The sequence below is a fragment of the Nerophis ophidion genome, unplaced genomic scaffold (assembly GCF_033978795.1).
Source record: "Nerophis ophidion isolate RoL-2023_Sa unplaced genomic scaffold, RoL_Noph_v1.0 HiC_scaffold_97, whole genome shotgun sequence".
Lineage (NCBI taxonomy): Eukaryota > Metazoa > Chordata > Actinopteri > Syngnathiformes > Syngnathidae > Nerophis > Nerophis ophidion.
This window is the reverse complement of record NW_026907019.1, coordinates 223,400-240,242: the sequence shown is the minus strand read 5'-3', so window position 1 is coordinate 240,242 and position 16,843 is coordinate 223,400. Positions and strand designations below refer to the sequence as shown.

General features: G+C 39.4%; 1 protein-coding gene across 1 annotated transcript; it reads right to left on the bottom strand.

Moving 5' to 3' along the window:
- Window positions 1-490: 490 nt before the first annotated feature.
- Window positions 491-13,423, bottom strand: LOC133547408 (zinc finger protein 391-like). Its single transcript, XM_061893090.1, has 2 exons — window positions 12,991-13,423; window positions 491-3,575 (listed from the first exon to the last, which is right to left on the bottom strand). Exons 1-2 carry the CDS (start codon window positions 13,112-13,114, stop codon window positions 2,281-2,283), a joined length of 1,419 nt encoding a protein of 472 aa, XP_061749074.1. The 5' UTR covers window positions 13,115-13,423; the 3' UTR covers window positions 491-2,280.
- Between the last annotated feature and the right edge of the window lie 3,420 nt (window positions 13,424-16,843).

Below are 16,843 nucleotides of genomic sequence, written 5' to 3'. Positions count from 1 at the left end.
CAACAAAAGACATCATGAATTTACACTACTGCCATCTAGTGTACTGGACTTGCAAATGTAAATAAAGCTACATGTAAATGATGATATGAAAAGTAAAAAGAACAAAGGGTAACGAAAGGACTGCAGTTATCAATAATAATCTTATTTTTAAACGTTGCAATACAAATTTATCACTAACACTCAATATTATTAACACACACAAAAGTACCAAAAAGTCGTACTGTTGAGGCTTGGTATTGATTTGGAGGTAGTGGAATTTGTTCCAAATCAGTTGAAAAGTGAACAGTACCCATCCCTACCAGCAAGTGTTGTTGTACTGGAAACTAATTTACAAACACAACTTCATCACACACAATACTCCACTATGGAATTGTTCTTATATTAAAATGAGAAACAAATCCATCTTTGAACAGCAATGGTTTGAAAAAGGCATTTGGTCGCTGATGCACTTATTGACTGATTACATTTTTATTATTTGATTATTTCATGAAGTACAACCTGGAACAAGAAAAATACTCATAACTTAAAAGTTTCCATTCTTTCTAAGGCAAAAGAGTTAATGAAAGAAAAAAAGTCGGAATTGACCACTTAAAGTAATATTTTGGATGTTGTTTTGCAATTGAAGACAACACTTGTTCGATCTGTGATAGGAAAACACAATAAACAGTTTATTTTAAGAATGTATGCAAAGTAAATCTCTGTGGGATGATGTACAATATTGGCTTTTGTCTGACACTCCAAACTTTGACTGATATTGATGTTGTTTTGGGGATGTTATAAAAGAAAAAAATAATATTAAAAAAATGTTTAAAACACAATATATATAATACACAAATGTAGGTTAGTAAAAACAAAACCATCCTTTCACAAAAAAAAATAAAATAAAAAATCTGCCATTTTCTCTCACTTTTATACTGCATAAAGGTCTGGGGACATACATATAAAACAATCACAACACAATCATCATATTACAGAGTAATGACGATAATGAATAAAATAGATTAAAGAGACCCAACAAATGAGTCATAAGGTCAGACATTTTAAAATTGTATAAAAGACAACTGTTTAAATGATGTATAAAGTAAATAATAATATGCTTCCTGAAGTGGTCCAGAAGATGTTTCAGATGTGAACCAGTACATATGTATATCATATAAAGGTGATAATCTATGGGATTATTAACAATTACAAATACAATATTTCATATAATTAAGTCTAAAATTGTATGATGAATATACAGGATATATATATATATATATATATATATATGTGTGTGTGTGTGTGTGTGTGTGTGTATACATACACACAAAATGTTTATTGCATGTAAAATGTGTATTGTACTGTTTACTCAAATTGTTCTGTCCATTTTTTAATAAAAGTACACAATGTTGCTTGACTGAAAAAAGCACAAATATAAAATATCCAATCTATAAATGTAGAAGCATATTAAACAGATTGTTAGACAAACAACAATGTCACACATGTTATATGTGCTGATGTTGTTAGAAAGTCAAAATGAAAGTCTGGACAGTTTATTTCAAATCCTGCAGTTTCATTTGCTGCTGCTGTTCTCACCAGCACACTTGTGTTTCTTACACTGGTACTTAGAAGACAATCTTTCACCACACACACTGCAACTCAACACTTTCTCTCCTGGGTGTCTTCTCATGTGTCTTACAAGGGTTGATCGGTCACCAAAGCTTCTGTTGCAGATTGAACAGGAATGTGATTTTTCACCAGTGTGTGTTCTCATGTGTCTTTTCATATTCTGACTTGCAGTAAAACCTTTACCACAGATTGAACAGGAAAACGGTTTTTCACCAGTGTGTGTTCTCATGTGTACTTTCAACCATCGACTTTCTGTAAAATCTTTACCACAGATTGAACAGACAAAAGGTTTTTCACCAGTGTGTGTTCTCATGTGTACTTTTAAAAGGGGACTTTGTACAAAACCTTTACCACATTCTGAGCAAGAAAAAGGTTTTTCACCGGTGTGTGTTCTCATGTGTACTTTGAAATGTTTACTTTGAACAAAATCTTTACCACATTCTGAGCAAGAAAAAAAATTTTCACCAGTGTGTGTTCTCATGTGTACTTTCAAACTCGGACTTTCTGTAAAACCTTTACCACAGGTTGAACAGATAAAAGGTGTTTCACCAGTGTGTCTTCTCATGTGTACTTTCAAATTGATTATTTGTACAAAACATGTACCAGAGATTGAACAGACATAAGGTTTTTCTCCGGTGTGTGTTCTCATGTATACTTTCAAATTGTGACTTTCTACAAAACCTTTACCGCAGATTGAACAGGAAAGAGTTTTTCTCCAGTGTGTGTTCTCATGTGTCTTTTCAAACTCTGATTTTGTGCAAAACCTTTACCACAGATTGAACAAGAAAAAGGTTTTTCACCGTTGTGTGTTCTCATGTGTACTTTCAAACTCTGACTTTCAACAAAACCTTTACCACAGGTAGAACAGGAAAAAGGTTTTTCACCAGTGTGTGTTCTCATGTGTCTTTTCAAATGTTGACTTTCTCTAAAACCTTTACCACAGGTTGAACAGGAAAAAGGTTTTTCACCGGTGTGTGTTCTCATGTGTACCTTCAAATTGATACTTTGTGTAAAACCTTTACTACAGAGTGAACAAGAAAAAGGTTTTTCTCTAGTGTGTGTTCTAATATGTCTTTTTAAACTCTGACTTTGTGTAAAACGTTTACCACAGGTTGAACAGGAAAAACGTTTTTCACCAGTGTGTGTTCTCATGTGTACTTTCAAATTGATACTTTGTGTAAAACCTTTACTACAGAGTGAACAAGAAAAAGGTTTTTCTCCAGTGTGTGTTCTCATGTGTCTTTTCAGACGACTTTGGTATTTAAATGTTTTGTGACAGAGAGAAGATGTGAAGTGAGTGTTGTCAGTGTGACATGTCTTATCATCTTTAGAGTCTTCATCATCAGTGTCAGGAGAGTGTGACGTTGTGTCCTCACTATCTGATAGTGGAGCTAAGAGCTTGTCTGCTTGTGATCCTCCACAGTGGTCTCCATCAGCTTCTGTTGTCATGTGTTGTGTTGAGCTGCTGCTTGGAGGCTCCCCCCCTCCCCTCTCCTCACTTTCACCTTTCACCTCATCATCTTCACTCTTCACAGGGACACCAGTCACTGGGAACTCCTCCAACCATTTAGGCTGACTGATGCCCTCTTCCTCCTCTTCCTCTTTAATGTGCGGCGCCTCTTGGTCCTCCTCTTCCTCTTTAAAGTAGGGGGTGAGTGGGTCCTCCTCTTCCTCTTTAAAGTAGGGGGTCTGTGGGTCCATCTCTTCCTTTTTAATGTGAGGGGTCAGCAGGTTCTCTTGCTCCTTAAAGTGAGGGGTCAGTTGGCCCTCCTTTTCCTTTTTGATGTGTAAGATCAGTGGGTCCTCCGCTTGCCCTTTAATGTGAAGGGTCAGTTTAACACTATGGGTCTGTGGCTCCTCTACTCCCTCTTTGATGTGTTGGGAATGTGGTACCTCTTCTTCCTCGTGTATATGGGGGGACTGTGGTTCCACCTCCTGCTCACCAGGAAGATGTTCTTCATCGAGGTCTGCGGGACAGGACAAAACAAACATTCTTCAGAAAAGTCCAGCTTTGCTCAGTCACATGAGACATTGTCCTGCACCAACATATGATCTCACAATCTCATCAGTGTCCCCTCACAGCAGTCAGGGTACTTCCAGCTGACACATAAAAATACCTTCAGAGGAATGCCTTTCCAGGCCAACATCCAATCCACCTTATTCATATAAAAACATCCTAAAAGTCATTCCTGCAATCCTTAATGGTAGACGCCATACATGAAAGTGTGCTGTTCTCCCTCTGAATAAGTCATACACACACAGGAAATAATGTACCACATGCCAGCCTCCACACAGTAGTACTAGTGATGAGCTCCCCCTGCTGGCGGACTATAAGTACAGTGATTTTCCTATTCATCTTTAGAGACATGTCTGTTATAAAAAAGCATGAGCACAGTCAACTTGTTGGCCAAGAAAGATGACATCTGTTTTGCTTTCATTTAGATAGTGTCACCACAGTTAAACTGGGAAGAAGTAATCAGATTACTGACTACACCTTCAAAAGATAACGTGTTTACTTTATTAATAATAGTAATAATGGATTATATTAATTTAGTGCGTTTCTAGACACTCAAATTGCGTTAGAGTGAGAACTGAGAAGGCATCATTCATGCAGTTCACAAATTCAATCAAAATCAGAATCAGACATACCTTATTTCCTTGAATTGCCGCCGGGTATATAGTATGTGCCTGCCTAGAATTACTGCCAGGTCAAACTCGTTTCGCAAAATATTTTTTTTATTAGCGCGTGTCTTTCCGCCGGGTCAAACTCGTCACGTCACGAGTGACACTTCACCTGTCATCATTTTCAAAATGGAAGAGGCTGATTTCAATAATTTGAAATTGCATAAAGGGTAGAAGATTTAGAGCTATTCAGTACGATTTTAGGTCCAAGCTATGCTAAAAAGAACAATAAGCAGCTATGTTTTATTAATATACCATAGCTGCGTGTGTCAAATATGAGTCATTAAATGACTCCCGCCTCCTGGTGGTAGAGGGCGCTAGTGATCCTTCTTGCGACTACTCGGCTGCAGAAGAAGTGACAACAAGCAGCAAGAGTGAGCAGCGTGTGTTTATTTTTTCCTCTCGCTTGCATTTTTAACATGGAGGATTACATATCTAAAATAAAACAGTTTTCTAAACTGGACTTTCAATAAAAGCAGGAGGTAATAAAGGAAGATCTCCATCGAGACAGAGAGACTTTTAAAACTGAAGAAAGATAAGGAAGACTTCTATAAACAAGTTATCGATGCTGTTGATCAGAAGGAGCTGCGCAGGGACTTCATTTAAAAGTAAAGGTAAGACCATAATAATGTTTTTTGTATTAAATGTGCTTTTCATGATGGTATCTTTACATCACACTCAATTTTTTAAGCACAGGCCTAAATTTACCACTTGCCTTTGGTAAGTGTCGAAGTGTGAAGAGGTTTTAAAATATTAGCGCATGCTTGCCTTTACCGCATGTCTTTGGTAAACTCCGGAGTGAGAAGAGGTTTTAAATTAATTATCACCCCGGCGGCAATTCAAGGAAATACGGTACTTTATTAATCCCCAAGGGGAAGTTAAAATTTTCAGCAATATGGTAAGCTACATTTAATAACAATAATAATAAGTAGATGAGGCAATTGTTCAAGGAATTGTGTGTGAATGCTCCAATGCTGAAATTGAACTGAAATGTTGACAGAATGTAGTATGAATGTAAGAATAGTTTGAATGTTGGAATGGTTTAAATGTTGAAGAGTTTGAATTTCAAGGAAAACCGGAATGTGGTTTGGAACTTGGGAAAGTGTGAGTTTGAATGTCCAGGATGGTCTTGTGCTCTCTGAACTAGTTCTTGCTTTTGTCATAATTGATTTGACATTGTATTTTGGTCATTTTCCAACCAATATCTACAAGACAAATACACGAGGATACATAGCTTGTATCCTCGCCGAGGAGCTAAGCCGGCGTCGTCTGCACGCGTGCTCTGCCGACTCTGCCGGCTCCTCCTACTCCATCAGCGGCATTCTGGGAATCAGCTCGGCCGCTGACGTTGGCAAGAGGAAGCGGGATGAAGGGGAAGAACATCAAACTCCACTTTCACTACGGGAAAGTTGACCAAGTGCCGCTGCATCTCGCCGTCGGCCTCTGGATCCTCGGCGTGTTTGTGTCGTCCGGGGTCGTGTGCAGCGGCCTGCCTGGAGTGGACGTCGCACGCGGACTGCACTGGGTGCCTGGAGCGACGGTTGCGCCGACCTGGGGGAGAGGCCGGGGTCGGTGTCGCCGCACGATGACGAGCGCGGGACGAGTGGCAACGCCGGCGCCGCGAGTGTGACGACAGCGGGAGCGGCGCCGACCACCCGGGGTTGTAGGCCGAGCGGGTGAGGAGCAGCACCATGCAGAGGAGCTTTTTCGCGCCGGAGGAGTGCAGCCTCATCGAGGAGAGGATCGACCGGGTGGTGGCCAGGGGGGAGGCCGGGCGCCCCTGCGCGGTGGGTGCCTCGGGGGGGGCTACACGTACGGCGCCCAGCTGGAGAAGTGCAGGCCGCAAGGTAAAAAAAGATCACTCCGAACACAAGCACAGACGAAGCAGAAACAGACTTTGCTTTTTCAAATTGTTAATCCTGCTAAAGTGATTTGGGATCCTGCAATGAAACCCAAAGGTATTTTGGGAGGTCACATAAACATCCAAAGCCAAGTTCGCAGGTGTGATGAAATCAGATTATTACTGTCTGAGTCTAATCTTGATTTTCTATGCATAAGTGAAACGTGGCTGCATGATAACATTTTAACCAGCTTAATCAGTGTTCCGGGATATAAATGTTTTAGAAGGGACCGAACTGTGGAAAGGGGGGGGGGGGGGTACTGATATATGTCAAAGACTCACTTCCCCTGACTGCTGATATATCTACTGAATGTTTATGTATCAATGTCACACTATCACAAAACATGCAATTCAATGTATTGGTGGTATACAGCCCTCCATCTGCGTGCGCTGCAATGCTATGCGAAGACTTAGATGTACTGTTTAAGAATTTTAAGAATAACAGTGAATTACCTGTCTTCGGAGGATTCAACTTAAACTGGCTAGACAAACATTGCAGAAAAAAACTAAACGACCTCACATCTAAACATGACTTTAGTCAGAAGATAGAACCCCAACATGTATCACTAAAAACACTCAGACACTAATTGAGTATCTTGAGTAATCTTCACAAACAAGCCTGACAGAATCATCAAAACGTACAATCTAGTTACCGGCTTGTCAGATGATAATCTGACATTAGCTGCAAGAAAACTCACAAAGAGACGTCTGACGAGGTTTAAAAGTCAAGATCATAAAAATGTTAAACTTGAGATCCCTCGCCAATCTACAACTGCATTTGAAAACGAATTAAAGGGTCTTACTTCAGACGAGCTCCAACAACATGGCCAAGTACACGCCTGTTGTAATCAGCTAATGTCTGCTATCGGACGCATTATTGATCAATATATTAGAAAGCGAAAAAAATCCCACGGAATATTTCAGTTACCATGGATTAATGATGATATCCGGAAAATAATGAAAAAAAGAGATTATGCCTTAAAAACTTTTATCAAAACTCGTAGTGACACAGATTCGAAAATATTTAAAGACTTACGTAATCAAGTAGTTAAACATCTCAGAATGTCCCAATCAAACTATTACATCCACATGCTTTTAGAGGCCAAAGGAAATGGTAAAATGATCTGGAAACTACTACACAACCTATTAAACCCAGAGGGTAACACCACCCAAACCCAATATAAACTAAAGTAGGAGACAAAATCATTACTGATTGTACTCAAGTCTCAAATGAGTTCAAATAATTCTTTATAGAATCTGTCAAAAACCTTTCCTCGGGTTTTTCCTGTCTGACTAATGATGATCAAACAACAGACATACCTGATAAACAAGACAGCTCATTTCAGCTCAAGGAGGTTAGTCAGACAACTGTCTTAAATGCCATACATGACCTAAACACCACATACTCAAAGGATATTTATAACCTAGACACAGCTTTTATTTTTTAAAAATAGCGGCATCCTTATACAGCCTCTTACCCGTCTTATTAATATTTCCATTAAAACTGGGCAATTCCCAGATGGATGGTAAACTGCACAGGTAATACCACTTTTAAAATCTGGTGATGCTGGATTAACATCTAACTATAGACCCATCAGCCTTCTTCCAGTTTCATCTAAAGTCCTGGAGAAGATTGTTTCGGAACAACTAATGCACCACCTTGAGACAAATCACTATTTGAATCCCTTGCAATTCGGACTCAGACGTAACCATTCTACAGAATCTGCCACTTGTTTTTTAACTGAAAAGATCAAACATTCCCTTGACAAAGGACAGGTAGTCGGTGCAGAATTTTCAGACTTAAAAAAAGCATTTGATACAGTCAATCATAACATTTTAACTTCAAAACTAACTACTGTAAATTCAACTTATTCAAACAGTCATTGTCCTGTCTTGAGTCACATCTAAAGGGCCGTGAAAAATGTGTCACCATTAATAATGTGAGATCTTCCTTCCGCAAAATTGAAACAGGGATACCTCAGGGTAGTGTCTTGGGACCGATACTATTTAGTCTATACATCAATGACCTACCAGATGTATGCACAGATATAGATTTACAGATGTATGCGGATGACACAGTCATATATACATCTGGTAAGACCTGTACTCTAGTTGCTGAAAAGCTAAAAGCTAAATTAGACAAAATAGCATCTTGGCTGGCATCATCCTGTTTAACCCTGAACACTAAAAAGACTAACTCTGTCTGCTTCTCCATAAAAAAGCAACCTCAAAAAAACCTGAATATAAAAATTAATGATGAGGTCATTGAACAAGTACCTGAAGTCAAATATTTGGGCATAATCATAGACTATCAGCTGAATTTTAAAAGTCACGTTAAGAAAATGTGTAAAACTCTGAAGGCCAACCTAGGCTGTTTTAAGATTATAAGAAACTGTTTAACTCTCAGCTGTGCTTTTACTTTTATGAATTCAATGATTCTTTCACACATATCTTATGGCTTAACTACATGGTCCCAGTCAGCAGTCAAGACCATTGAGTGTCTTTATTACCGGGCCTTGAAAGTCCTAGACAAGAAGAGAATACAATATCATCATTGCCAAATTTTAACCACATTTTAATATTTCCATTGAAACTGGGCAATTCCCAGATGGATGAAAACCTTGCCAAATTTTAACCAAATACAATATTTTAAGTTTTACCAATTGTATTTTGTTACATCCAGTCAAACTGGTTTTTAAATGTTTGGATAACTCTGCTCCCCAATTGCTCTGCAAGGCCATTACAAGACTGCAAAGTGGTACCAGATCTACCACCAGAGCAATGTCAAAAGGCAACTGTTGCGTTCCATTCCGTAGAACATCTTTTGCCCAGACTGCCTTTTCAATAAAAAGACCACAACTATGGAACTCTTTACCTGACACTTTGAAAAGTATAACTGCACTTGTCACTTTCAAAAAACAAACAAAATTATGGCTAGTTGAGCAGCAATCGTGTTCCCATGTTTAGTTTTTTCTAATTTTTACTAATTGGTTTTTATCTAGCCTGCACTTTGTGTTGTTATTATTATCATTGGCTTTTATCTAGTTTGCGCTTTGTATTATTTCTATTATCATTATTATCGACTCATTTTTGTCTTATTTTCATTTTCTTGTTTTAATGATGTTGGATCTGTGTTGTTGTTGTTGTTGTTGTTGGGGACAAGTGTTGTAAATTAGCTTTGGCTACAAACACTATGATGCATACATTGGATAACTGTTTCATATGTCTATGGTTTTTTGGATCCGTCCCTATTTCAAATAAACCTTAAAATATAATATATGTGAGTGGAATGTGTTGATGTTGGAATGGTTTGAATAGGTTGAAAAATGTGGGGATGGTGCAACTTGGACAAATGTTACTCAGGTGGGTGTACGGATGTGTGGAAGGTACGTAGACACAGAAAACTTGGGGATGGTGCAACCTGGACAAATGTCACTCAGGTGGGTGTACGGATGTGTGGAAGGTACGTAGACACAGAAAACTCCCCCACAAGCATGTTTGTGTGAGAGGTATTAAAACGGAGGTATTAAAACATTAGTCAGTCAATCAAACAAACGGTCAATGAACTTTGCAGTCATGGATACACTGTGTGTTTATTTTCTCCGGCTGCGGCTCTCAAACTTCGTTCGTTTGGTCTGAAAGCGTAAAAAAGCGCTGCCTCAATAAGACAAAAATAAAGCGGGTCTGGGGGCCCAAACGTTGCCATTCTTTTGTGAGTGTAGTCCTTATGTGACATCATCATGTCATGTTCATGAGGAAGCTGAGCTTGTTTCATACACGACTCCCCTCAGCCGTCTCCACTCCAACACACATGAGCAGCTAACTTGGCTAACATTAGCAGGTGACCTATGAGAAAATTCTCACAAGACCACAACTCTTCTTCTCTGACCTTCCCAAAGTAATAATCCAGTCAATAATCACTGAACTCAACAAAAAAAATAAGGCATATTATTTCAAAAATGGCTTACGGTGTCACAGAACTGGCTAATAAAACAAAATCTGCTTTTCATTGCACAATATCAGGGAAATTGACATAAATGTAAGAGCAATGATGTCATTCTAAGGAGAAGCAACATTTGTCAGGGAAAATAATGCCTTGCCGGTAAGGTCTATTCAGGTGTACTGGAGAGGAGCCTAGGCCAGATAGTCGAACCTCGGATTCAGGAGGAACAGTGTGGTTTTCGTCCTGGTCGTGGAACTGTGGACCAGCTTTATACTCTGGGCAGGGTCCTTGTGGGTGCATGGGAGTTTGCCCAACCAGTCTACATGTGTTTTGTGGGCTTGGAGAAGGCATTCGACCGTGTCCCCCAGGAAGTCCCGTGGGGAGTGCTCAGAGAGTCTGATTGTGGCGGTCCGCTCCCACTATGATCAGTGCCAGAGCTTGGTCCGCATTGCCGGCAGTAAGTCGGTCACGTTTCCAGTGAGGGTTGGACTCCGCCAAGGCTGCCCTTGGTTACAGATTCTGTTCGTAACTTTTATGGATAGAATTTGTAGGCGCAGTGAGGGCGTTGAGGGGATCTGGTTTGGTGACAGCAGGATTAGGTCTCTGCTTTTTGCAGATGATGTGGTCCTGATGGCTTCATCTGGCCAAGATCTTCAGCTCTCACTGGATCGGTTTGCAGAAGAGTGTGAAGCGACTGGGATGGGAATCAGCACCTCCAAAGTCCATGGTTCTCGTCCGGAAAAGGGTGGAGTGCCATCTCGGGGCTGGGGAGGAGATCTTTCCCCAAGTGGAGGAGTTCAAGTACCTAGGAGTCTTGTCCACGAGTGAGGGAAGAGTGCATCGTGAGATCAACAAGCGGATCGGTGGGGCGTCTTCAGTAATGCAGACGCTGTATCGATCCGTTGTGATGAAGAAGGAGCTGAGCCGGAAGGCAAAGCTCTCTTTATCGGTCGCTCAAAGGTCCATCCTTACTTATGGTCATGAGCTTTGGGTTATGACCGAAAGGACAAGATCTCGGGTACAAGCGGCCGAAATTAGTTTCTTCCGCCGAGTGGCGGGGCTCTCCCTTAGAGATAGGGTGAGAAGCTCTGCCATCCGGGAGGAACTCAAAGTAAAACCGCTGTTCCTCCACATGGAGAGGAGCCAGATGAGGTGGTTCGGGCATCTGGTCAGGATGCCACCCGAACGCCTCCGTCAGGAGGCGTTTAGGGCACGTCCGACCGGTAGGAGGCCACGGGGAAGACCCAGGACACGTTGGGAAGACTATGTCTTGCAGCTGACCGGGAACGCCTCGGAATCCCCCAGGGAGGAGTTGGATGAAGTGGCTGGAAAAAGAGGGAAGTCTGGGCTTCCCTGCTTAGGTTGCTGCCCCCAAGACCCGACCTCGGATAAGCGGAAGAAGACGGATGGATGGAAAATAATTTGTTCTGGACCACTCCTTCATCCTTTAAACACGCTGTCATTTAAATTAGCGACTAAACAACGAAGCTAAAGCTGGAAAGGAAAATCCATACACCCACAACACATCTCATCTGCTTGTGTTGTGAACGACATCATCAATGTTGGAATAATGTACAAAGAGGACAGCAGTCGCAAGTGTCGCCTCCACACATCGTTCTGAGAACAGCAACACACTTCCCCTTCACAATAATAGGTCTGACTGCGTTAACAAAATAAAGGTTTTAAAAAAAAAAGCACCTTAAACAAGCGTAATGAACTTATTGATGCATTTACACAATTATTATGCTTTGACCCAAAGTACAGGTCAAAATTGTCCAAAGGTTTATTGCACAAATAAATGTGAGCAATTCTACATTTAATAAACAAACTGGAAAAAAAATTGCATTTGCCTTGGTGCCCTTCTAACTTGCCTTGGTGCCCTAAAATATGAACCCTCCTTTAAGGCAACACTTGTCTTGACCTTAAAAAGTAAAAATTTGAGGCCTGTCCATAATGTCCCATCCATCCATCCATGTTCTACCGCTTGTCCCTTTTGGATTCACAGGGGGGCGGAACACGGGGTACACCCTGGAAAATTCCATAAAACCTTTACACTATTTATTTAAATCGTATCCTAATTAAAATGTATCCTACAGTTTGTGGCTATTATAAGACATATTTCCAGAGGATATGCATTTTTACAGCATGTTTTAAAGAGATAGCATTTAAAAAAATGACTTCTGGGTATATTATATTGATCAAATAATTCTTGTTAGTGAGCGGAATAGAGGCGCTCTCATTGACTCCATTGTGAGAATTAGGATAGTCAAGATTTTGCTAATGTTTGTTTAGGACTTAGAATGCATAAAGAATAAAAACATGTTATTGTCTTACATATGGATTGTGAATGATAGGCAAAATAAAAAAAAATCAGATCCCCTTTGATAATTGTTCTACATCCTGTGAAAGGGCTGATGCTGTGGTGAACGTGAGAAAATAAGTAAATGTCGGGAAATGCAAATTTAAGCAAAAATGGCGGACAAACTTTTTAAAACCTGGTTAGAGATTGTTTGTAGTAAGCCCAGAGATGATTGTGTGTTATAAAATTATGGTAGAGTTACCTTTATTATTTGGGTTTAGGGGCCATGTCATGGGGCTCGTCCACAGCCCAACTCTGACTTGTTCCACCACTGACAGTTTGTAGTACAAATGGACTGGGATATGTAACTCATCTTTAGTAGTTACATTCCACAGAACACAGACAACCGTTACGTGGTTGCAAGACCACGTTGCAAGTAGCAGACGGAATGCATCATCCTCATAAGACAACACAACTTCTTATACACAATATATTAAGCATAGTGTTATTAATCAAATATAAAGTTGGTAAAGATGTGAGAGTAAGAAGTCAACAAACCTGTTCTGTGTAACACAACTTGATGTTTCTTGAAAACAGCGTCCAGTAGTTGATGTTGTCGCTCCTTCTCCTCTTTTGTTGGACAAAGTTCCTGCTCATACTTTGCTATCCTTCTTTCGCACATTTTCACACAATCACAACACTTTACTCTCACACTTGATCTCTACTTAGCGATGTGTTGATAACTTCTGTGTCTTCTGTTAGCAGCTAACAAGCTAAGCTAACTAGCCAGCTAAGCTAACTAACAAGCAAAGATAGCACGAGAAGCGGCACAGTGTTTCTAGCGCATCGAGACCACTTTATCCTTAAATAATGAATCACAGATGTATATTTCAAACTGGATAACAAATAAAACTGACTTATTAGCGTCCTGCACACTTCTTTCTCCTTCTCCTCCAATTCTGATGTTTTCCGTTTACCCCGGAAGCTGGGAATGACGTCACAGCCGAGCGGTGAAAGAGGTAGCTCTATATAAGATATTGCCTGCTGTCACTGTTACCATGCTTTTCTTTTACGTAATATTTATTTGAATAACAATGTGATACAAACGAGTGTCTTGTTTTTAAAAAATAAATTCAAAGTATATCAAACAAAGCTTTAATGTTGGGGTTCAGTGGCGCCCCCGTGCGACATTCATTGCAATGACAAGAGTGAAAGTGCTACAAATTGTAGCGATACTACTGCTAGATTTTTTTAAATTTACCCTTCCACGTGTTTTTATTGTTGTTCCCTTTTACTCCTAGATAATCTATTTCATACAAAACATTAATAAAACATTGAAATATCACAGAACGTGACGTCGCAGGAGCTCCTTTGTAAAAAAGTACAGGAAGTGACGTAACTTCACGCATGCGTGGATCGATCGTGTCGTGAATTTATATCAATTTTTTAAAAGTGTGAAACATTTGCTCTCTTTAACAAAAGTCTCATTCTTAAAGTGAAATCCAAATCCTCACATTGTGTTAATGATTTCAATTTATTCATTCAGTCTTAGAAGATTTGTACAAAATAGAAAAACACTTACATTATTATATTTATTGGAATATATTAAGTCGTTTTAAATAAGCACATTCAAGCAAAAGTTTATCATTTAATTATATACATTTTATTTAAATCTTATTCGAATTGTCTCTCAAGTGTACCCCGCCTTCCGCCCGATTGTAGCTGATAGGCGCCAGTGCCCCCTGCGACCCCAAAAGGGAATAAGCGGTAAAAAATGGATGGATGGATTTACTATTACTTTCTTTAACGGGTTTTGTTTGTAAGAGGATTGGATTTAATGTGATGTTTTTTATATTGCTGAGTAAAATATTGAAAAAACATTGACTCATATTGTATTGAAAGTACCTTAATGTGTCTAAACATTGTTTATGTATGTTTAATTGTTCAATAACAAAATAAAATACTCAGAAGTAGAACTGGCTAGCAAATAAACTTTCATTAACATAAAATGTTGAAGTCCTATTACATGACATTATATCAATATGTATATTAAATATAATTTGAATAGTTGGCAAGTAAACAAAATGCATTTGCCATACCTAATTGTATTATATCAATTATAACTCAACCCCACACTTTACAACATGTATTCACACTTTGTTGTGTGAAACTATTTTACACAAACTTACCTTTATTTATAATACTCATTATTTTGTAATACGTTATATAAAAATGTGTGTTCTGGATCTAAATTAATTCATGGAAATTTAATTGTTAAACAATCTTTTTAGTGAGGTAGCATCTTTTTCACCTGAAAACAAATCTCCTTAAGTGTGAAAATAAAGTCTTACTTATTACTTGTATTACATTTTAATTTAACCTTATTGAGCAGATTGACAAGATTGTGCAACACAAACAACAATATGTGACATTAGCATATGTGCAGAGTATGAAAAATGTCATAATGAATTTGTGTACAGGATGTAGAATGACTATGATCTCAACCCACCTTAAAAAAACAAATCAGGAAGATTGGAGCTTGAGGAAGGAAGTTATGACTATTATCATTTTCCACCACATGGGGGCGATGTTTGTGTCAATATCAATGACTAGTCATGATCAGACCCCGACCTAAAGGCCTCATATCAGTTTGCAAGGAGATCCCATCATCTAAAGAGAAGTAAAGACAACTTGATGGTTGATGGCGAGGGGCAGTTTTGGCCGCCAGGCTCCGCCCACCACCAATGGGTACCAACAGGTACTGACCCATTCTGCACGACAGGGTGTCATCATCATCATTTGTACCAACTCTGAGTACAATCTCAGTTTGTGGAGCCGAGTTATAAATGTGTAAAGTTGTGTGGCGAGCCATCAGGTCAAAGTTTGGTCAAAGTCCCGAGGAGGAGTTTGTTCAAGTACCACCCCTTTTTGCCTTCAACATGGCTGATGGAAACCAAAATGGCCGACTTCCTTTTGGCTTTCAAATATGGCTTCTTGAGACTTTTACGTTCCTCCTGTCATGATAGATGCCGCTGGTGATTTTGGTGGCGATACGTGAATCTGGGGCGAGGGGCACAATCATTCACATTTTCAAGACTTAATATTTGATGTTTGGCTTCGGGGCTCCTAAACTAAATCATTTTTTGCTTGCAAGATTTGGAGAGTTTTGAGAGAACCTTTCCTCACACACACTGCACATTCTAGAACTATCCTTTAGCCACGCCCCCTGGGCTAATATACTTCCAGTGTTGTGACCTCTGTTTACAATTTGTCAGCTCCAAAATATACCTTCTCACTGGCTACTCGGCCTGTCAATCTTTGGCCTCCACACCATTCCATTCAGAAGCCATTCTCCATTCAAAAGCAATACTTGGCTGCCACTTCTCTCATCAACTACATCCCTCCAGAAAATACACTGATAATACTTGATCTGAAGCAATCAAATATATCATGAATCTACTCAGGTCACATGGTTTATAAGAAGGATAATGAAGTTGGATAAATGAGTCATAATTGCAATGGTCTTGCAGACAACAGAAAAAGATAACTTATATTTATGTGGCTGAAGGAAAAAAAAACACAATATATTTTGTCTTCAAGAATCGCATTCAATAAATTTTAGATGCAGAAAAATGGAGAAAAGAAGGGGATGGTTCGATTTCCCGTGGTATACTATTCCCAATTATTGAACTTTGGGCTGAATACTTAAGTTAAAGTTAAAGTAGCAATGATTGTCACACACACACTAAGTGTGGTGAAATGTGTCCTCTGCATTTGACCCATCCCCTTGTTCACCCCCTGGGAAGTGAGGGGAGCAGTGGGCAGCAGCGGAGCCACGCCCGGGAATCATTTATGCTGATTTAACCCCCAATTCCAACCCTTAATGCTGAGTGCCAAGCAGGGAGGTAATGGCTCCCATTTTTATAGTCTTTGGTATGACTCGGCCGGGGTTTGAACTCCCAACCTACCCATCTCAGGGCGGACACTCTAACCACTAGGCCACTGAGTAGGTGGCCTAGAGTTTAAAGATTGGTTTTAACATTTAGTGCTCGGATTTAGATTCAGCTGTGATGAGGTAGAGACTTGGATGTATGGATGGATTTAAATTCAGATTTAAGATTTATGTTTAGATTTAACATGAAGCGCTCTCGTTTAGATAGAGATGTAGATTTAAGATTTAGATTTAACATTTAGACTTACATCGAAGATTTAGCACTGACATTTAGATAATAATTTAGTTTTAAGATGTAGGTTTAGATTTAAGATTTAGATTTAGTTTTAACATTTAACGCTCACGTTTACAAACTCTGTTTCCATATGAGTTGGGAAATGGTGTTAGATGTAAATATAAACTGAATACAATGATTTGCAAATCCTTTTCAACCCATATTCAGTTGAATATGCTACAAAG